The 23,436-nt window shown below is 33.1% G+C and overlaps 1 protein-coding gene and 1 non-coding gene across 4 annotated transcripts in view; one reads left to right on the forward strand and one right to left on the reverse strand.

Annotated features, from left to right (window-relative positions):
* LNPK (lunapark, ER junction formation factor) overlaps positions 1-23,436 on the forward strand; it is an 87,439-nt gene that overhangs the window by 62,220 nt on the left and 1,783 nt on the right. For 2 of the 3 annotated variants that reach the window (XM_043894140.1, XM_043894141.1), the window contains 4 exons: positions 5,994-6,206; positions 14,140-14,245; positions 15,673-15,743; positions 16,511-16,681. In XM_043894140.1, the coding sequence (XP_043750075.1) occupies positions 5,994-6,206; positions 14,140-14,245; positions 15,673-15,743; positions 16,511-16,681 (561 nt within the window). Of the gene's footprint in view, positions 1-5,993; positions 6,207-14,139; positions 14,246-15,672; positions 15,744-16,510; positions 16,682-18,231; positions 18,315-23,436 lie in introns of all 3 variants that reach the window. The other variant, XM_043894142.1, reaches the window with a different exon arrangement.
* On the reverse strand, positions 9,751-9,857 carry LOC122688828. Its single transcript, XR_006339574.1, has one exon. It is a non-coding gene; the product is annotated as a U6 spliceosomal RNA (small nuclear RNA).

Genomic DNA, 23,436 nt, shown 5'->3' on the forward strand with positions numbered 1-23,436 from the left:
TAGATTTAAGTTTTATATAATGCATTTAAACAATTAAACAAGTTCACAAATAACTCTAGGAAAACATTTAATTTGCAAATTAATATATATTTTGTTTTAATAATTACTTTAGAACTTCTAGATTGCTTAGCTTTAGATTTATTGTCCAAGTTGGAACCTTTAGATGTATACCACTTCTAATAGTTATTAGTTATTAACTACTTTTCTTGTGCTCTGGCCAGGCTCTTTGTGTTGATTATCTCATTTATTCTTTATAACAACCGTAAGAGGTAAGTATTCTCATTATGAGGAAACTGAGAGATGTCATCAACTTGGAAAAGCCTTCCTGCACATCTAATAAACAGGGTGGAGATGAAATTTAAATCCAGACAATTTGATTCCATAATTTATGTTTTTAACAACTAGTTTGTTTCATTACTTTAAAGTTTGTTTTCTTCCTTTTGTTTATCATAAAATAGTAGTTTTCAATCTCATTTTGATTCTGTTTGACTCATTTTGAATTTAAAATTGGGCTTCCCAAGTGGTGCTAGTGGTAAAGAACCTGCCTGCTCATGCAGAAAACATTAAGAGATGCTGGTTCAATCCCTGGTTCAGGAAGATCCCCTGGAGGAGGGCATGGCAACCCACTCCAATATTCTTGCCTGGAGAATCCCATGGACAGTGGGGCCTAGCAGGCTACAGTCCATAGGGTCTCAGAGAGTCGGACATGGCTGAAGCGAATGTCCTCATACTTAGTGTGATTTTTCATTGAATTATTGATCGGTCATTGATAAGGATATCCTCTAGTCAGGAGGTAATTTTATGGGATAGTCCTTGTACCTAACGAGACTTATGGAGAGTGCTTGGTAAATGTTGTTAGGGGATGGTATTTTACGTTTGAATGTGGGAAATGTTCAGTATGTCCAATATGACTATTTTGTTGAATGCAAAAAACTTTTTAAGAGATTTAATAATACAAAGCATTTGTAAATGGCACATAGCTAAAAGTAGATAAATCTTAGCTATTTTTCATTGAGACTACCAGAATATTCTATAGTACTTTACCAAATATAGATTTGGCATTGTATTGCTAGCTGTTTTCAACCATAGTCATTGTAACTCTTTGTTACCTTCTTTTCCTTTGTAAATACTGAAACTATGTTTTCTCCCTTTCCTGACTCTTTTATATCAGTTTTCACTTTTGTCTGCCTAATTTTGGATTTAGAAATAATATGAAGCCAAGTCTCTTTTATGGAATGCTGGATATGGTGTCCTTTTAGTTATAGACCTTACCTTTCAGTAGCATATGAGCAACGTTAAAAGTGTCTTTAGTTAATTTTCGCTGGGTAAACGCACACTCAGAGGAAGCAGTCTCAAGTCTTTGTTCAAGAAGTTAAAGACTTTTAAGATAGTATAATAAATGCTAAGCATTTATCTGAAGAAAAATACCATTTTTGAGTTGAAAGTGAAGTGAAAGTCACATAGTCGTGTCCTACTCTTTGTTATGCCATGGACTGTATCTTGCCCAGCTCTTCTGTCCATGGAATTCTCCAGGCAAGGATACCCTTCTCCAGAGAATTTTCCCGACCCAGGGATGGAACCTGGGTCTCTTGCATTGCAGGCAGATTCTTTACCAACTAAGCCACTAGGGAAGCCCATTTTGGAGTTATGTTTTACCTAAAAATCTAAAGATAAAGACCAATACAGTATACTAACACGTATATATGGAATTTAGAAAGATGGTAACGATAACCCTATATGCAAAACAGAAAAAGAGACACAGATATACAGAACAGACTTTTGGACTCTGTGGGAGAAGGCGAGGGTGGGATGTTTCGAGAGAACAGCATTGAAACATGTATATTATCTAGGGTGAAACAGATCACCAGCCCAGGTTGGATGCGTGAGACAAGTGCTCAGGGCTGGTGCACTGGGAAGACCCAGAGGGATGGGATGGGGAGGGAGGTGGGAGGGGGGATCGGGATGGGGAATACATGTAAATCCATGGCTGATTCATGTCAATGTATGACAAAAACCACTACAATATTGTAAAGTAATTAGCCCCCAACTAATTAAAATAAATGAAAAAAAAATGTTGATGCCTTGTATTTTAAATTAATTCCAGTAATCAGATCCTTATATGATTTCACTGATCTCAGTACCTTTTGTAGAATTTAATGGCTTTCCTAATGTGTAACCATCTTTTAAGAAGTTCCTTGTGAATAAAAGATAATTAAATGACCAGTTAATTTGCTAGAATTAATTAGGAAATAATTAGTCTAGGGTAAAATTCAAAATTTTCTATAAACTGTAAGGAAAATAGCCAAATATAAGGACATTTCCATTTATGTAATGATGACATGCTTGTAATTTATTATTGCAGTGGCTGGGTTAGAGACTAAATTAAGAACCTATGGAAAGTTTGTTGGTCCTGGTAATTACAGCTAAATGGTGATTTGAAAATACTTAATTGTATGAAAGCACTGTCATCTGAAATTTGTATTCAATAAATGTGAGCTGTCAACTTAAAGACATTATCTTATTTAATTCTCATAACAATTCTGAGTTAGGATATTATTATCCTAATTTTGCAAATAAATAGAGGCTTAACAAAGTTAACCCATCTGGGGTCATGGAGCTGTAGCTGGGATTCTAACCAAACCTTTTTGACCGCAGGACCCAGGTTCTTTTTTTTTTTTTTTTTTTTTTTATTTTATTTTTTTTTAATTTATATATATTTTTTTTCCAGTGGGTTTTGTCATACATTGATATGAATCAGCCATAGATTTACACTTATTCCCCATCCCGATCCCCCCTCCCATCTCCCTCTCCACCCGATTCCTCTGGGTCTTCCCAGTGCACCAGGCCGGAGCACTTGTCTCATGCATCCCACCTGGGCTGGTGATCTGTTTCACCATAGATAGTATACATGCTGTTCTTTTGAAACATCCCACCCTCACCTTCTCCCACAGAGTTCAAAAGTCTGTTCTGTATTTCTGTGTCTCTTTTTCTGTTTTGCATATAGGGTTATCGTTACCATCTTTCTAAATTCCATATATATGTGTTAGTATGCTGTAATGTTCTTTATCTTTCTGGCTTACTTCACTCTGTATAAGGGGCTCCAGTTTCATCCATCTCATTAGGACTGGTTCAAATGAATTCTTTTTGACGGCTGAGTAAAATTCCATGGTGTATATGTACCACAGCTTCCTTATCCATTCATCTGCTGATGGGCATCTAGGTTGCTTCCATGTCCTGGCTATTATAAACAGTGCTGCGATGAACATTGGGGTGCATGTGTCTCTTTCAGATCTGGTTTCCTCAGTGTGTATGCCCAGAAGTGGTATTGCTGGGTCATATGGCAGTTCAATAAGTGACCGTCCAAAAGCCTCCATACCTACACTGAAACCAACCACCACCCAAGAGCCAGTAAGTTTTAGAGCAAGACATACCACGCAAATTCTCCAGCAACACGGGAACATAGCCCCGAATGTCAACATACAGGCTGCCCAAGGTGACACCTAACACATAGACCCATCTCAAAACTCATTACTGGGCACTCCATTGCTCTCCAAAAAGAAGAAATCAAGTTCCACGCGCCAGTACACTGACGCAAGCTTCCCTAAGCGGGAAACCTTGACAAGCCAATCGTCTAACCCCACCCACTGGGTAAATCCTCCACAATAAAAAGGAACCACAGACCTCCAGAATACAGAAAGTCCACTCCAGACACAGCAATCTAAACAAGATGAAAAGGCAAAGAAATACCCAACAGGTAAAGGAACATGAAAAATGCCCACCAAGTCAAACAAAAGAGGAGGAGATAGGGAATCTACCTGAAAAAGAATTTAGAATAATGATAATAAAAATGATCCAAAATCTTGAAAACAAAATGGAGTTACAGATAAATAGCCTGGAGACAAAGATTGAAAAGATACAAGAATTGTTTAATAAAGACCTAGAAGAAATAAAAAAGAGTCAATTAAAAATGAACAATGCAATGAATGAGATCAAAAACACTTTGGAGGGAACCAAGAGTAGAATAACGGAGGCAGAAGATAGGATAAGTGAGGTAGAAGATAAAATGGTGGAAATAAATGAAGCAGAGAGGAAAAAAGAAAAAAGGATCAAAAGAAATGAGGACAACCTCAGGGACCTCTGGGACACTGTGAAACGCCCCAACATTCGAATCATAGGAGTCCCAGAAGAAGAAGACAAAAAGAAAGGCCATGAGAAAATACTCGAGGAGATAATAGCTGAAAACTTCCCTAAAATGGGGAAGGAAATAGCCACTCAAGTCCAAGAAACCCAGAGAGTCCCAAACAGGATAAACCCAAGGCGAAACACCCCAAGACACATATTAATCAAACTAACAAAGATCAAACACAAAGAACAAATATTAAAAGCAGCAAGGGAAAAACAACAAATAACACACAAAGGGATTCCCATAAGGATAACAGCTGACCTATCAATAGAAACCCTCCAGGCCAGAAGGGAATGGCAGGACGTCCTGAAAGTAATGAAAGAGAATAACCTACAACCTAGATTACTGTATCCAGCAAGGATCTCATTCAGATATGAAGGAGAACTCAAAAGCTTTACAGATAAGCAAAAGCTGAGAGAATTCAGCACCACCAAACCAGCTCTTCAACAAATGCTAAAGGATCTTCTCTAGACAGGAAATGCAGAAAGGTTGTATAAACATGAACCCAAAACAACAAAGTAAATGGCAACGGGACCACACCTATCAATAATTACCTTAAATGTAAATGGGTTGAATGCCCCAACCAAAAGACAAAGATTGGCTGAATGGATACAAAAACAGGACCCAGGTTCTTAATAGTTGACGAGATTATAGTAAACTGAAATCTGGTGTTCAAGTTGTACTTTTGATTGCAGTGAGCTTTTTATGAAAATCTTTAACTGTCAAATGAGTCCAAATCTAAAGTATTTTGCTTCTGAAACTGCATTTTTTACCAATCATGCTAATTAAAATTTATTAATAACTTCTTTAGTTTTAGCTTACCATTTCAGGATTTGTAATAATTTAAGGTGATATGTAGAATTACAAAGTTAGAAGTGCATCTTTATTTGAGATCGTACCGTCAACATTCAAGTAAGATATTGGTGAGAATGGGGAATGATAGAATTGAATTTTATGTTACTGAGTACAGAGGGGGATCATGAAACTTTCTGTAAAGGAATAGATAGTAAATATAGTGAATGACTTTGAGAGCCATGTGGTCTCTTGTATTTACTCAAACTTTTCTAAAACAGCCATAGACAGTATGTAAAGAACTGTGTTATTGTGTTTCAGTGAAAAACTACAAAAAGAGGCGGCAGCCTGGATTTGACTCATTTACCAACTTCTTGTAATTTCTGCAACAAAAAGATAAAATTTGTTATTCTATTGTGTTATTTGTGCAGAGTAAAAGTTTTCCTCTGTTGAATGTATTGACAAAAAAAATTTACCCCAAAAGATAGTAGAATAAAGGAGAATAGGAATGGTACCTTTCTTCAGCATTTCTATGACTACTTAGATTAATTACTTCATAAATTACATGACAATTCCAGATACACTTATTTGCTCATTTCTTAGCATTACCATTTTTTATCTTGAAAAAACAATTCTGCAGTTTTCACTGGTGTTTTCTCTGATTCTGATAAACTTTCTTTATCATAACTTGGGAGGGATTTATTATAAAAAGATATAATGCATAATTGGGTGATGATTCTATTTTATTTGAATTTATTTTGAAAAATAGTATCAGTAGGTAGACTTAGATCAAGACTTATGTAAATATATACATGTAGTTGAATTTTAGGTTCAGAAATGGAGTACTCTAGTCAGTTTTCAGTGTTACATTGTACAGATTTTTTATTCACAAGCAGTTTGATCTTGTAGATGATTTCTAGTGCTGCAAAGCTTTATTGAATGTAAGTCATTTGTGATATTGACTAATGGTGGTAGCTAAATATTAAACCTAATATATACTTTTTATTCTTATTTTCAGAGATTCGTCAGCGAACTGCTGCTCAAAGAAACCTTTCTCCAACACCAGCAGGCTCCAGCCAGGGCCCTCCTCCGCAAATTCCAGTTTCTCCTGGACCACCAAAGGACACTTCAGCCCCTGGTGGACCCCCAGAAAGAACTGTTACTCCAGCCTTATCATCAAATGTGTTACCAAGACGTTTTGGATCCCCTGCTACTTCAGTGCCTGGAATGGGTAAACAGAGCACTTAATGTTATTTACAGTTTATATTGTTTTCTCTGGTTACCAATAAAACAGGCCATTTTCAGACAGTGTGGAAATGGCATTTCATTTGGAAATAGCAGAGCAGTTATCTGATTAAGCAGGAGTTCCATATTCAATTAGCCATAACTCTTTACAGCTGGCACCTTGTGATACTGAAACCTATTTCTTGAGCTCATTTAACTGTTATGGCTTCTTTGTTTAAATGGCAATAAAACTTTGTAGTATTCTGTAGTCAACAGTATAGCATATCTTTTTATATTCGGCTTTAGAGTGGCTCCAGATTTATATAAAATGAGGATAGAAGAGAACATTTTGGGAATGTATTCATGCTTTTTGCTAAACCCTTCGTATATATTTTTAAACTTGACAGATTAACATTTCAGGAATATTCATGTGCTGTAGTGTGTAATACTACTAATGTTAATGTGAGCTTGGTAGATTTTTCTTTTTTTAAGCCGTAGAGCCTCAATATTTTCTGACAGATACTTTAATATAAAGTCCTATTGAATTAACATACTGCCTTTACTACTGTTTCGTCTCTTTGGATTCTCCTTTTTCAGTTTTGTAGAACTCTAGGGGAAGATCCCATTTTAGGAGTGTAGTAGACTATATTACCCTGGAACTTTCTTTTGGACTGTGATTGGGACATAAAAGCCTTCTTCTTCAGCAGATCACATTATTGTATGTAGAGTCCCATGTCAGATTCTTAAATATGATAATAAATTATTTATTTTATTTTAGGATATTTAATTTTAATTTAGATTAATTTCATATTTCATGACTAATTACATATAATTTATGACTTTGAGCCTCATCAGAAGTTGATATCAGATATTCAGGGCATTTACATAGTCTTAATAAAATCAGTAAGGAATCTAAATGTTACTAATACAGTAGATTTTTTTCCCCCTCCTTTTTCTTCGAAAACAGTGTAAGATTTTAGGAAACTTAAAAACTATTTATTTATAAATATATTAATAACGCTAACTACAAATGAAATGAATACAAATCATAACTTTTAATTGTTGGTTATTGAAAAATACTTTTAAACTTAACATATAATGATGCCACTCAGGGCAACTGTATATTTTGTGAAATTGAGTAAGTTAAACTGGTTGAAAATTTTTCATCTTTCAGTTGTTACTGGTTGATTTGAGATACCCATGACTTGTAAAGTAAAGCTCTTAGTTGTTTAATGGAAGAACTATTTTGTGAGAATGCGTTTTGTATATCTAACTATTTGTAAAGAAATTAGTTTATCAACTTATACAGAGTAATAAAAACTATATAATAGCACATGTAAGAACAAGGTTTCAATAACCTACCATTTCATGATCATGTAAACATAATATATTTTACTAAAGTTTTTAATTAGTTTCTGTGTAAAAGACTTTGTATTTAAGTTGTACATTGCCAAAAATGTGAGTGAGCTAAGTGATTTCTTATAGAGAAGATTAATAATTCATTTTTTCATTACGCCATATTTGTGAAAGAGAATCAATTTAATGTGTATTACCACAGGGCTCCCATATGTTTGAAAATTAATAACCAGCAGGTACTTGATAATTTGCCAAGCTGTGTAAAAATGACCAATATTCCTACAATGATTGCTCTTGATGTTTGTATTAATTACTGTTACCCATAATAGCGTGAATACAAAGATGTGTTATTTTAAAAGTTATTAGTATGAAGGAAGTTAAAATGTTTTTATGAAATCTGTTGTTTTATTTATCCAGATTCCTTTATGGACATTTTCATTTTAAGCATGTAGAAGTAAAATACTCCAGCAAAAGTTAAGCTGGCTTAAATGCTTTCAAAATTTAATTTGGCATGCTTATTTAAGTTGAAAATTTCATAACGAGGAATGACATTTAATGTCTGCATTCAAGTTTATTTTTTGATGCTAATGATTGGATGTTAAGTATGACTCTACTTAACATTAGCCAAAGAAATGCCAATAGCCAATGAAATGTGAAAAATGCACTTGATTCCTAATACTGAAAACTTATTTTAGAACCTAATTTCGTTTACTAGCTATAATTCTATATCATTTTCCCCTTTTTAAGGTGGTAACAGCCTTAAGATTTGTGACTATTTACAAAGCAAATCTCTTATCTTTTAGAATATTAATATCATATTTCTGCCTTAAAGCCATTTTTTAATGCTTTAAAGGTTTTGTCACATTTTGAAGACCTTTAATCTATGTATTGCAGGGCTTGTTTCAACAAGACCTCATTTTGTTTGAAAGTCTTCTACAAGGTCTCCATGTAAACGTCCCTTGCTGCCTGTCTTCCTCTTATCTGGCCTTGTTTTACGAAGGCCAGCGTCACATCTCGTTTATTTTATTCTCTCGCTTTCTTCCCAGTGCCTTCTGTGTGGTCTCTCGTTTTAGAATATCTCCTGCAAACAGGCCTCTTTCAGTTTTCAGAGATCGTGGAGTCACAATTCATAATTTTGAAAGTGTAACTTTATTTTTGTTACTGTTTTTATATGATGTAATCATTAACTAAATTCCAAGTTATTCTTCTACTCCTGACTCTCCATTCATCATCTCTGATACTGGCTAATTTATTATAGGAATACAGTGTATCGCTCCATTTATTTAGATCTTCTCTAGTTTCTCTTAGCAATGTTTGGCAGTGTTCATAGCTTTTTTACCTTTTTTGATTAAATGTACATCTTATTATTTCATGTTTTTATCCTAGTTTAAATACTTTATTACCTGTTTCCATTGTTCATTGGTAACATACATAGAAATTGATTTTTGTATAGTGATCTTACATCCTGTAATATTGCTAAAGTCACTGGTTCTTATAACTTTTATATAGATTCCATAATATATCCTAAACAGGCTGTCAGATTGTTGGTGACTGAATACAATTCTACTTCTTCCTTTTAAATCTAGATTCCTTTCATTTCTTTTTCTTGCCTTATTACACTAGCTAGAATTTTCAGTGCAGTGTTAAATAGAAGTGGTGAGAGCAGACATCATTGTCTTATTGCTGATCTTAGGAGGAAAGCATTTACATTTTTACCATTCAACTCAGTGTAAGCTATAGGGTTTTTTTTTTTTTTTTCTTTGAATAGATAGCCTCTATCAGATTGAGGAGAAGTACCCTTCCATTCCTAGTTAGCGGAAGGTTTTTATCAGTAACAGATAATGGATTTTTTTGAATCCTTTTTTTACATCTATTGAGATGCTCTTATCGGGTTTTAGTTTAGTTTTTTTTTTAATATCACTATTTCATATGGTGAAATACATTGATTTTTTTTTTAACATTGACTTTTTTTAGACATTAAACCACCATGCTTTTGTGAGGTAAATTTGACTTGGTCGTGATGTTTTATTTTTGTATATATTATTGGGTTCAGTTTGTTAAAATTTTTTTAGAAATGTGTACATCAGTTTTCCTTAGAGATACTGGTCTGTTTTGTTTTTGCTTTTTGGTTTTTTTCTTGTAATTTTGTTTTGTCTGTTTTCTTATTTTCTCTCTTTTTCTCTTTTTTTTTTAAAAAAAATATGGAACGCTTCACGAATTCGCGTGTCATCCTTGCGCAGGGGCCATGCTAATCTTCTCTGTATCGTTCCAATTTTAGTATACGTGCCGCCGAAGCGAGCACTTGTCTGTTTTCTTTATTTGTTTTCTTGTAATTTTTTTGGTCTGGTTTTGGTATAAGAGTATTGTTGGCCTCAGTATGAGAAAGCATTTTCTTGTCTTTAGTTTTATGGACAAGTTTGTATAGAATTGGTATTATTTCTTAGTAATAAATTTAAATGTTACAGGTTGAAGTGGCTAGGCATGGTGTTTTCTTTGTGGAAGGATTTTTCTTTTTTAAAAAAGCATTCAACTTGTTTTAAAAAAAGAAAACTACAGACTAATATCCCTATAAATATAGATGCAAAAATTCTTAACAAAATTTTAGCAAGTTGAAGTTTCTGTTTCTTGTTGAGGAAGTTGTGGTAGTTTGGTAGTCTTTTGAGGAATTTCTTTCTCTTAACTTACAGAATTTATTGGCATAAAGTTATTCATAATATACCCTTATTATTCTTTTAATATCTTTACTATCTGGATTTATGTCATTCCTCTCATTGTTAATATTTTGTATCTTTCCTTTTTATCCTGATTAGTCTGACTAGAGCTTTATCAGTTTTGTCTTTATCAGTTTGGTCTTCTCAAAGAACCAGCTTTTCTCTATTATTACAGTATATTTTTATTAATTTCCATTCTGACCTTTATTATTTCATTTATTCTGTTTACTTTGGGTTTCATTTGCTCTTTCCTTTTAGGTTCTTAATGTAGAAACTGAATTCATGGATTTTAGATCTATCCTCTTTTGTAGGTGTTTAGCAGTATAGGTGTTTAGTGTTATAGATTTTCCTCTAAGTATTGTTTTAGTTGCATATCATAAATTTGATCTGTGTTTTTGTTCTTTCAGTTAAAAATACTTTCTAATTTCTTTATTTTTCTTTAAAAGCTTGGATTATTTAGTTATATATTATTGAGTCTTCAAATATTTGGATATTTTCCTGATGTCTTTTTGTTGCTGATTTCTAGTTTAATTCTGTTGTGGTCAGAAAACATACTTTGTAATATTGAATCTTCTTGAATGTATTGAGATTTGGTTTATGTTTCAGACTATCATTTATCTTGGTATATGCTTTACGTTCACTTGGAAAGAATATATGTTTTGTTCCTATTGGGTAGAATGGCTATAAATGTTGATTGCATCAAGTTGGTTAAGTAGATAGTATTATGTATCATTAATGATTTTTTGCTGTTTATTCTGTTAGTGCTTGAGAGAGTGCTGTTGATATCTCCAGCTGTAATTGTGTACTTACTTCTTTTTGTATTACTTTTAGTTTTTGCATAATGTGTTTTGAAAACTCTATTATAATGCACATACATCATAGGTTTAGGATTATTATGTCCTCTTGATGAATTGGCTCCTTGTCATTATGAAATTACATTTTTATTCCTGTTTATATTCTTTGCTCCAGAATCTACTTTGATTGCTATTAATACAGATGCTCTCGGTTTCTTTTGATTAGTGTCAGCATATTTATGTAGTTTTCCCTATCATTTATGTTTAGTCTGTTTGTGTTTTTATATTTAAAATGGATCTTTTGTAAGCAACATCTGTTGGGTCTTGCTTTTTTATCCATTCTGACAATCTTTACCTTACAGTGAGGCTGCTCAGGCCACTTATATTTAATGTAATGATTGGTATGTTTAGGTTTGAGTTTAAATCTTTTATTGTGCTAGTTTTCTCTTTGTCCCATCTGTTCTGCTACCTTTCTTGTTTTCTGCCTCTTGTGGGTTGAGTATCTTTTGTGATTGCTTTTAATAATTTTTTTGTTGTTGCCTTATTAGCTATAGTGCTTTTTTGTTGTTATTTTAGTGGGTACTTTAGAGTTTGCAGTATGTATCATTAATTTATCATAGCTCATGTCAAATGGTATGACACCAGTTCTCATACAGATTAAGAATCAAATTACAGTATTCTTAATGTTTCTCTCCCCTTGGCCTTTGTGGTATTGTTGTCATACATTTTACTTATACATGTGTTATAAACCCCACAAGGAATTACAGATATCCTCTGCAGTTTGAAAGTTCACTTTACACCACTTTGATTTTATGAAAGACCTACATTAGTGCCTGTTTCCACTAATTGAAAGAATCAGAAGAAGGTTTTCGCTTTTAGAAAAAAAGATGAAAAGCGAAAATAGCGTTCAGCATTTGTTTTGCAGCGAGCCGTTGTAGAGGCAGCGTGCATCCCGAGCAGCAAGAGTGGCACCGCCAAGCTCCTTCCCTGGGAACTACACTCGGCATCTCATCATCGAGCCGCCATAGCTTTGAACTTTGTCTGTGAGCATCTGTGCTTTGTCTCAATTTATTTTGTGCATCCGTTAGCAAGATGTGTCCTAAGGTAATTGCTTCTTCACTTTATGCCATTTTGGCTTACGAAAGCTTTCATGGGAACTTATGGATAGCAAGGGAAACCTGTATTACTTTTTCTTTAAGCCATCAATTGTTTTTTAAAGCAATATAAATAATGTTTTATATATTTACCCACATGGTAACCATTTCAAGTACTCTTTCTTTTGTGTGATCCAGCTTTCTTTATGGTGTCAGTTTCCTTCTGCGTGAAGGATTTCTTTTAACATTTCTTATAGTACAGTTCTGTTAGTTATGAATTCTTTCAGTTTTGTATGTCTGAAAAAAGTCTTCATTTTGCCTTCATTTTTAAAAGATGTCTTCACTAATACAGGTAGTTTCACTAATTTGATAGTTTTTCTTTCAGAACTTTAAAGATACTGTTTCATTGTCTTCTCCCTTGCTTATTTTCTGATGAGTAATCTGTCATTCTTATCTTTGTTTCTCTGTACTAATGTATCTTTTTCTGACTGCTTTTAAGATTTTCTGTCACTGGTTTTAAGAAGGTTGATTATGCTGTATCTTGGTGCGAAATTGTTTCTTGTACTTAGGGTTTGTTGATATTCTTGGGTCTGTATGTTTACAGTTTTCATCAGGTTTTGAAATTTTGTGCATTATTTCTTTGAGTCAATTTTTCTTCCTCTCTTCTTCTGAACTCCAATTATGTGTATACTAGATGCTTGAGGTTATTACACAGCTCACTGAAGATTTGTTCATTTAAAAATCTTTTTAGTCTTTGTGTTTCATTTTGCATGGCTTCTATTGCTGTCTTCAGATTTACTAATTTTTTTGTAATGTCAAAACTGCTGTTCATTTCATCTGTGAATTTTTAAATCTAAGACATTGTAGATTTCATCTGTAGAGGTTCAGTTTGGATCTTTTATAAATTCTTTTCATGTCTCTGCTTAACATATTACAGTTTTCGCCTAGATTCTCAAGCATATGGAATATAGTCATAATAAGTGTTTTAATATGTTTGTCTCTTAATGCTATCATCTTCATCATTTCTGGGTCACTTTTGATTGATTCTTCTCATTATGGGTTTTATTTTCTTGCCAATTTGCATGACTAATAATTTTTTATCTGATGTCAGACGTTGTAAATTTTGCCATATTGGGTACAGGATATTTTTAAATTACTGTACAGGGCCTCTCTGAATATTTACCCAGTGACCTGTGAGTTACGAAGTTTTCCATCCTGGCTGGTGGGAACGTGTGATATTTTTGGCCCCATGTGAGCGCTGGTACCTTTAGTATTTTGGGGGCAGTTCTTCCTCTGTCCTCAGGTGGTTTTTCTCATTTGCATCCTGGGCATATCTTTGGTGTTCTGGCTTTCTGCATTCCCTCCTCTCTGGTACTGTTCCCAGTGAACTCAGCCTGCCTTGTCCTCTCCAGCGTTCCAGCTTTCTCTCTTCAACTCAGGGAGACTAATGAACTTCACCTGGATTTACTCTGCCTGAGTTGCTATCTGGAAAACTCTCCAGGCAATAAGTTGGGGCAGTTGTAGGGCTCATCTTATTTGCTTTATGTGTCTCAGGGGTCTTTATCCTACATTACTTGATATCCAGTGTCTCTAAAACCATTGCATAATATATTTTACATGGTATTTTAGTTGTTTTAAGTGGGAGATTAAATCTGACTCTGATTACTGTATTACGGTACAAAGTGTAAGTTTCCTAGTTTATTATTACATAAACTTTTAAGAGTCTGAGCATTGAAAAAATTAATTTGTACAGAACTCAACATAGTTTTATTCCTTAATAGATTATGTTGCTGGTTCTAATATAGCACATATATAAATATATTTTTGTAGTGTAGTATTTTTAATGAAAATTTGAATACAGAGATGATAATATCATTTTTGTTTTGTTAACATTTAAAAACTCTTAATGAGCATAGGTAGTTCTTGGCAACTGAATTGAAGTTTAAATGTATTTTACACATATAAATTTTGTGTATATTTACTAGGTCTTCATCCTCCGGGTCCACCTTTAGCAAGACCCATTCTGCCTCGAGAACGAGGTGCTCTGGATAGAATTGTTGAATATTTAGTTGGTGATGGTCCGCAGAACAGGTAATGTTTACTAGGGTGTAGCTAAATGAAAATGAAGAAAGTTTATTGGTCAGAGTGGGGGGATGTGTGTGTGTACGCACATGTGCACATGTACTAAATGTTCTATGATTTTTTGGTTCTTGTCTCCTGACTTTAGAACATAATGGAGTATTTTATGGCCCTGCAAAAGAGTACATACTCAGTTATATTTCAGTAGTAGATTAGATAAAGTATTTGGATAAAATATTTTAAAACATATTATATATAACAAAACAATATTGTAACTGCTGTTATAACCCTGCTATAACATTATTTTTAGAGGATTTGAATCACTTTGTTGCATCTTTTGAACTTGAAGAGTTTGTAAATAGTGAAAAGTTGGTAGGTTATAAGAAATGGAGTTTTATAGATGTGAGTACTGGGCTTAATGATGCTGGTAATTTTAATAACAGTGAGGACAGTTTCATGTATTTGACACTTACAGTTCCAAAATGCTTCTCCAGTTATTTTAATTGATCCTTATAATAACTCTAGGATTATAAGTATGATATGAACAGAGCAAACATCATAGTATAGACTTTTAAATAATTCTTAAGGTATTTTAAGAATAGATATTTGACAAGGTTATTGGTTAATATTATTGTATTTTTTTTTTCATTTATTTTTATTAGTTGGAGGCTAATTACTTTACAATATAGTAGTGGTTTTTGCCATACATTGACATGAATCAGCCATGGATTTACATGTGTTCCCCATCCTGATCCCCGCTCCTGCCTCCCTCCCCATCCCATCCCTCTGGGTCTTAATAAAGAGACTAGAATTTAATGTTAATGTGAAAAATTATATGTTCTTCAAAACAGATAGAATGTTGTTTGATAGGGCCAGGTATTTATTAAGTACCTACTTGGAGAACAGAAAGGGTATATAAATAGAAAATGTGGAAGATGTTTAAGTGTAACTGGGATAGCTAAGAAATCATGATATACAGAAATTAACCTTTGGACTGGACTAAACAAAATTAAATAAATTTCTTTACTACAGAGGTTTTAATAATACTCATTTGTGAATCTCTAAGAGGCTTCATCTTTTCTACTCTTTATCTGACCACAGATTTGGGGTCTATCATCCCCAGGAATATAAGTTAGGAAACGTTAAAATTTAAGTGTTCTGTTACCAAATACATTTCTGCTTACTTAGTAAGAAAATTCTATTTGTTTCTTAGTTTATTTTTAATTTGATATATAATATTTTAAAATAATTGAAATTTTGACTGTTGTCATAAAGAGTGTTGTTTATTGTTTACAAAGTAATATCTGTTATGGCACATCTAGCTACATTAAATGCTATGTAATCTAACTGTGTACTTTAGCTGTGATGGCTAAAGTAGCTTCTCCTGCTTGTTTTGTCTGCATTTGTAACTGATCTGTTCATTTTTCCTTTCGCTGTAGGTATGCTCTTATATGTCAGCAGTGTTTTTCTCACAATGGCATGGCTTTGAAAGAAGAATTTGAGTACATTGGTAAGAATTATTTGGCAGTTAGATTTTAAATATTTTACTCTTAAATATTTCATTCTGTGCCAATTCCCATGTAATGCCATTTTGTTTTAGGTATCGCTGTGTATATGTTGTTCAGGCATATTATAGAACACAGAGCAAAGTAGAAAAGACAGCTCAGGTTTTTTCTTCATACAATATACAACTTCTAGGCTAGCTATTCTTAAACTTTCACTGTGCATCAGAATTATCCTGGAGAGCTTTTAAACATTGTGATGCCCAGATTCCACCTACAAATAATCTGCTTTAGTTGATCTGAGGTGGGGCCCAGGCATCAGCATTTTTTTAAAGCTCTTCAGAGTATTTTCATGTGCAGCTACTGTTTAAAAATACTGAACTAAATTAATCATGCTTCTCAAATATAATATGCAGCATTTCGGGGGGCAGATGAGTAAAGTTCTGGCTTTTAAGATACCTAGTGGTGACTAGAAATGTAATCTCTGTAATACATTTAGATCATTATTATTGTTTTGCTATTAGTTAACCTGCTATGTAACTTATTATCTTTGCTGCTTTAAATTGATATTATAATTCTAATAATAATTTTAAAATATGCTTTAAAATAAACTTTGGTTAGAACACCTGCCATAATATTATTAAAACTATGTGTTATTTCACAAGGAATAAATGGCTTTTGAAAAGTTCTTTGTAAAAATAACCGTGAGGGTTACTTGATTAGTCCTTAAAGTTTCTTTGGTTAATGGTATTTTTTTTTTTTTAATTCTCTACAGCTTTTCGTTGTGCCTACTGTTTTTTCTTGAATCCTGCAAGAAAAACCAGACCCCAGGCTCCAAGACTTCCAGAATTTAGTTTTGAAAAGAGGCAGGCATTGGAAGGCTCAAGTACAGTTGGCGCCTTGCCCTCAGGAAGCGTAATTTCATCAGAGGACCAGATCAATGATGGTATGAATATGTTAATTAAAAAGTTTTGTCTCTTGATAATGTTTGCTTTCATCAATAAAGGCATAAATGTTTTAGACAAAAATGGATCAGATTTTGCAGCATGCATATATCAGGTATTGCTCTGATATTATGGGCTCCTATGCAATTGGTTTGATGTGTTTGAGTTTTAAAATATATATTGTATTAAGCAGGATCTAGAAATAGCTTGGTAAATATTATTTATGGAGTTATCTTTTTAATTAACTGTTGGGAGATTTAACTAGTAGTACTTTCATGGAATTGTTTTTCAATTTATGTAAATGAAGCAGATTTAAGACAATTATGAAGCCACTACTCATAAGGGTCAATTTCTTATAATAATTGTAGTTAACACTGATAAATATAGGTTTGTGCCTTACCATTTCTATGACTAGAAGTTACTTGAAAACAGGAAACTCTGAAGTTGAAAAATCAGCCTTATATTCTTTGGATGACTATATTAACAGGACTGGTGTTCCTTTGAAATACGCAATTTATCGAGGTCCACAGGATTTAATATTGCTGATGAATGCCTTTGTTGTAAAGCAACCTTATTTTAAAGGAATGGAAGTTATCAGGATTCATTGAGTTTTAGAACTTATCTTTCAGTTCTGTTTTAGGAATTCCTGAGGAAGTTTCATGAAAAAATGGAAAAGATGAGATGGAAGATCTGACTATTAATTGCCAACTATTTCTTGTTATTAATATTGGGTGAGGAACTATTTGTTAAGCAGCTCTGAATTATGAAGATTGCTAAAGTTATGACACAGTCCCTGATGTTTTGGTGCTTCACCCATACAGAAAAAAAAAAAAATCCATATGGGAAATTTCGTTCACATAGTTTAAGGTAGCAGTCAGTATTCATTCTTTTAACTTCTAGAAGTTATCATTTACATATATTTGATTTCTTTATAAAATCACTGAGTAGTGAAAAAAGTGCTTTAACTGAGAATAATATACAAGGCAGTGAATTTTCACATATCTGATGTTTAGTATGAGAATTTGACTGTATTTGTTTTTTTAAACTTTGAAGAATGAACCTAAAATATGTGTGTTGACTTGGGCTTGGCTTTTGGCTTACTAACAAATATCAAAATGAATTTGAATACAGATAGCCATGACAGGAGGCCTGTGTACTTCAATGCTGAATCATTATATTTGTCTTCTCCATGTCTGCAACATCAACTCCAAACACAATGTCAGACTTTTTTCTTTTGCTTAAGTCATGCTCTGAGCTGCATGCTGTCACATGCAAATCATCTGCCTTGCCATTGCAGCCTCTTGGAACTGAAAATTAAAGAATTTCAACCTGAAGATGCCTAGAGGAAAAATTGGAGTCCCTGCCATGAGTAACTTTGCTTATGAAAGCTAAAGTGAATATTTGAAAGCCAGTAGTTGGGACAAAAAAAGAAAAAACAGCCAACAAAATAGATATCTTTGATAGAGGCCCATGCTTTGTATCTTCTGCTAAGGTCAAGATGCAAAGTTAGCAAACCACACCCAGCTATACCTTTCCTTCTCATCTAATCTAGGAGGAGCAATACCCCAGATGTCTCATTTTCTGTCAGAAACCTCCGGAATGAAGTCTAACTGGCTCAAACTCAACCCTAATAAGGTAACGTTAATAGGTGAAGACATTGAGGCAAGGTACGATAGCTCCACAATGCTAGACACTGAAGCAACAATTCCATTTGGTTAAGATAGTCACTATAGTAGCAACTTCTTCATTCTTCTCTTTGGATTCATCAAAATGGCTATTATGAGCATCGTTTTACTTCTTTGGTTTGTCAGAAGACAAAATTTTTTCCAAGACTCTTGTCTCAACACTGTGATATACCGTTATCAATTTCAAGCTGGATTCCATTAGTAAATGGCGGGAAGTATTTCTGATGAAGAGATGAAGCTACATTTATTTAAACACTGGTGGCATACCTTTATGATTAAATTGAACTGTGAAATAAGGAGCATATCATCTCAATCAGCTACTCCCTCTGTTGACAGCCAGTGTGATTAAGAGCTTAGATTGCTGATTTCTACACTTTTGTGTAGAAAAATTACACAAAACTTAGTGTCTGAAAGAAAAACTTTTCCTGTTTTAATTTTTATATGTTTTTTAAAGTGTTGAACCAGCTTCTTGAAATTGCATTACTGAATTTACAGCTGGAACCAAAAGGTAACTTTCTTTCGTCTGAATGTTTTTTCCAAAGAATAATTCATAACTGTTTATGTGAATCTAGAATTAATACAAGAAATCCTTTTTTCAATTTATGATGCAAGACTTTACATTTTGTCTTCATTCTACTGGAATATTTTGCATTTAGGATGAGGCATAAGGCTTTTGAAATTTTTGGATCACTCTTGGAACAACACATGAAACCTTGGAAAGTTTTCATCAAAGAAGGAACGCTAGAAGAAAGAAATTCCTCCTGTTAAAAAAAAAAAAAAAAAGAAATTCCTCCTGTTAACTGCTCATTTGAATTCCTAAAATTTTTTCTAAAACTATGTACACAGATGTTTTGGTAATAAACTATTAGAGAAAACAAAAAAATTAAGATTGTCACTTTATCCTAAGAGCATACTAGATATGGTATGCCAAAGTAATGAGCTGGTTTTTAGTTTCCTTGGTTTCTTTTATTGTGAAATGAATAGTACAGTAATATTTGAGTGTCTGCTAAGCCATGTTAAAATCAGTTTATCACTTTTTCTTCTTTTTTAAATGTGTTTTTCAAAATAATTGATTCATAGCATTCTTTTTGTTAGATATGGTAATAGTTAGAGTACAAGGGTACTACACTGTTAATATTCCAGTATAGTGATTTGGAGTTAGCATGTTTAAAAAATGTTAATATTGTTTTCATTGTTCAGTTATATTTAGTTAGATTTTATGTAATTCTTTTAGTAGAATATAGCTTTTATTCACTGGAAATAACTTACTAGTAATAAAACTCATGGCATCTACTTAGTACTATCAAAAATAGCAAGTAAAATTTATATAAGGTAAAATTTATCTTGATAGTCTGATTTTTGCTCTTCCCTTTCTTTTGTTTAAGCAATGTACTGTTACCATTAGGTTACGTTGAACTAGGGAAAGTTCTGTTTTTAGTTTTGCTTACTAGGTGCTTTAGGAAATTGTACTATTTGATAATGTAGATTTTATTGAATTCTATGTATCAGATCAGAAAAACTTATGTCTATTTTTAGCTATGTATAGCTTACCCAAGATGTAAACTTGCCTATAATATGTTTTTTTCATGCTTGTTTTAGACATAGAGATCTTTTAGCCTTTTGATTTCCTTTTCTGAAACACCTTCACCTAATAGTTTTACATTATTGCTCAATAATGACATTCTAATGATTCATCTAATGGATTTGTTCACACATGGTAAATAATTACACAGCATTTTTATGTCTAAAATGAGCTATTTTCTCATAGGTGGTTATCATTTATTTGAATTTTAGTCATTGAGCCATTAAGTTGCATTGTGGGATGAAATTCATGTCTTTAGTCCTTGAATATAAGTTGGCTGTTTTTCTTAAGGCAGAAAAATCTTTAAAAAACTTTAAAATCTTGAGTTAGAGACAAATTGTCCATTTTAATTTAACAAATTTCTTTTGGGTAAGTTTTATAGTCTGTACATATAGTAGGTACTGATGTGTTAGCAAGGCAAAATTTTTTTAAAGTTATTGTAAAAAGGAATAAGAAGTAAGAATCTAAATTACCAAAATATTAGGAGTTTTGGAATACATAATATAAATAGAATCATGTATTTTGCTGCAGAAATTATGTGTTTCTTTTGGAGATGTATGAAATTGTTTTGTTAACTATTCTTTAATTTTTTTAGAGAATTATTGTTTCAAGAGCTAGAAGAAAAACCTAAAGGGACGATGGTCTTCTTAAATGATTTGCATGTTTGTGGTTTATAGGTGAGGCAGTGGTGGTGTTCATTATACAGTTACATTCAGTTTTATGAGGTTGAGCTATCTAGGTGAATTGAAGTTTTACCCAAACAACCAGAAGCCAATTGTTACAATTTGGTGGGAAAAGCTTTTCTCTCAAGAATATTGGGGTAGGATAGTAGAAGGGAAAGGATCAGGTAAGGAACAAATCCCATGGGTCATTTTTGTTTTATCACATTGTGATAGATTGTTTTCTTGGCATTACAGTTGTCAAAGGTGATTTTAAAAATTTTCTTACAGATGGAATTAGGTCATTTGGGTAACCTTGTATTAATTTTAGTCTTAAGCTGGTGCTGAACAGGGGAGAGTAGACCTGTTTAATTAGTGTGAACATGAAATACGGTTTCTCTTTTGGTATTTTATGCCCAAATATTGACATCTACTGTAATGAATTTTATACCACCAAGCTATTATATATAAACTACAGCTTCACAGAAAAAATTTACTGTTTTTATTAGAACAGGCAAATGATACTCTCCCACAGAAATAAAGTAAGTACTTTTGGAATATATTTAATAATCTTTTTTATAAAGTTCTGTGGTTTAGTTATTAAACTGGTATGTAATTAAATCTCTGTTAATCTTGTGCACCTAGTTCACTTAAAGCTTGTTGGGATGACCTCTCACGAAATGACATTGACATCCATACATTGAATATCTATGTTGTTTAGACTAGCTAATATCTGCATTATATCATGACACATACCAAATTTTTATAGCATTAACTGCTATTAATATTACTTTTCTACAGATTAACCTGGGGGAAGAAAAGTAGTCATTAATAGGCTTTTTGTTTTCAAACCCTATTCATCATTTCACCATTTTGTAGTCTCTTGTATATTTTCTGAAATACAGTATTGATGAGCAAGTTTTGTATATAATGCTATTTTCTGATTATGAAAATAATTGACTTTCATAGAATTCACATGGTATTTCTTAGAATTCACCTCTATAGACATTAAAAAAAAATTTTCTCTTTGTATTAACTGCTTCTTTAAGATCCCAGAATTTTTAAATTTGCATTGTATTTGACTGGGGATGTGTCTGTTTCTGAAAAGAATTACATTACAAAGCTTTAATATGATAAATCATAAACTTTGATACCTCTACTGTTTAATACTGAGTTAATCTGTCAAACAGATAACAAACTATGTGGGCCCATGTTCACTGAAGCATGTTTATTGATGAGTTGAGTCCTGAGTTCTGAGCTTTTTATTTTTTTCATTTCATGTAACTTTATTGGAGGGTTTACTAAATCATAACAACTTGTAAAATTCTTGGCAAGTAAGTATTGCTCTATGGCCAGAGAGTCGTAGAAAACCGTGACTCTTAAAATTCTACCCTGGATAAATTCTGTGAAGGTAGAATTACAAATGGTTATTGACTTCCCTTATGGCTCAGCTGGTAAAGAATCTGCCTGCAATGCAGGAGACCTGGGTTCAATCCCTGGGTTGGGAAGATCCCCTGGAGAAGGGAAGGGCTATCCACTCCAGTATTCTCCATGGGGCTGCAAAGGGTTGGACATGACTGAGTGACTTTCACTTATTGACTCCTGAAGGTATCCACTGAAGAGTTTGCTTGCCCTTGTAGCAGAAATGGTCTGTACATGTCCATAGAGTTTCATTTCACTTTCTGCTTTTCCTTTGACCACTGGATATAACACAACTTCATATAACACAACTCGACCTACTGCTTTTCAACTTTGGATTTTTGTAAGATTTCAAGTGGTGCACAGTGCCATTTTATGTTCCTTTTACAATAAAAATAGCATTTTTGTGACACGTGAACATTCCTCATCTTTTTGTGAGCATATGAATTTTCCATACAGTAAACCTCATTAACTTGGATGTCCCTAGCTATGCAGTTTTGGCTTTTTGTTCTATATATAAAAAGAGAGAAAGAGATTGTAATTAATTCCATAAACTAGAGTCTAAAATATCTGTTTAAAAATAAGTTAAAAAATTCTTTTCAACTCCACATAGAGTATGTTATATAGATAATTTGTATTTATTAAAACTGATATGATAAAACCATGAATTTATAAAACCTCCATGTCAACAGGTGTGCATATTTTCTTTAAAAAGTATTAATTTTGTTATCAAAATACTGGCATTTACTATGTGCTAAGTTACTTTAGTTGTGTCTGACTCTTTGCGACTCTGTGGATTATAGCCCACCTGATTCCTCTGTCCATGGGATTCTCCAGCAAGAATACTGGAGTGGGTTACTATTCTACAAGGAGCAAAACTAGAACATTTTACTAGTGTAAACTGGCCTGTCCTCCAGATTTTTGAATCAATAGCATTTGTAATGTATTATAAGGGATCATCTGTGAGGGTATGAAAATCTCCTTATTTGCTTTGCTGATGTAGTTTAACCATATTTCTCCTAGCAGTAATATTAGTTGCTATTACAGAAACAAAACAAAGAAACACCTCAAAGTTAGGTGTTTATCTTTGATTTGGAAATTGAGTGGCCCAAAACTCTGCTCCTGTCATTTCCTTCCCTATCCTATTCTTTAAACTTTGAAGAATTAAATTATTATTATTCAATTATTATTAAGAGATTTGAGATTAATGAAACTCAAAAGAGAGTTTGAAGGGAGTAAACTTTCAGGTTAGGAACCAATGCCCTTACTTGGCCTCTGCTAATGGAGTCAGAGGCAAAAGACTCTTCCCTGTCTCTCCCTAGCATTCAAGGTATGTAGCATATTCTGACCCAGAGGTTTAAATCCCAAGGACTTGTCTTGCACAGGGATGAAGGAAGACTTGTCTTGACTTT

Source organism: Cervus elaphus, chromosome 33 (assembly GCF_910594005.1).
Source record: "Cervus elaphus chromosome 33, mCerEla1.1, whole genome shotgun sequence".
Lineage (NCBI taxonomy): Eukaryota > Metazoa > Chordata > Mammalia > Artiodactyla > Cervidae > Cervus > Cervus elaphus.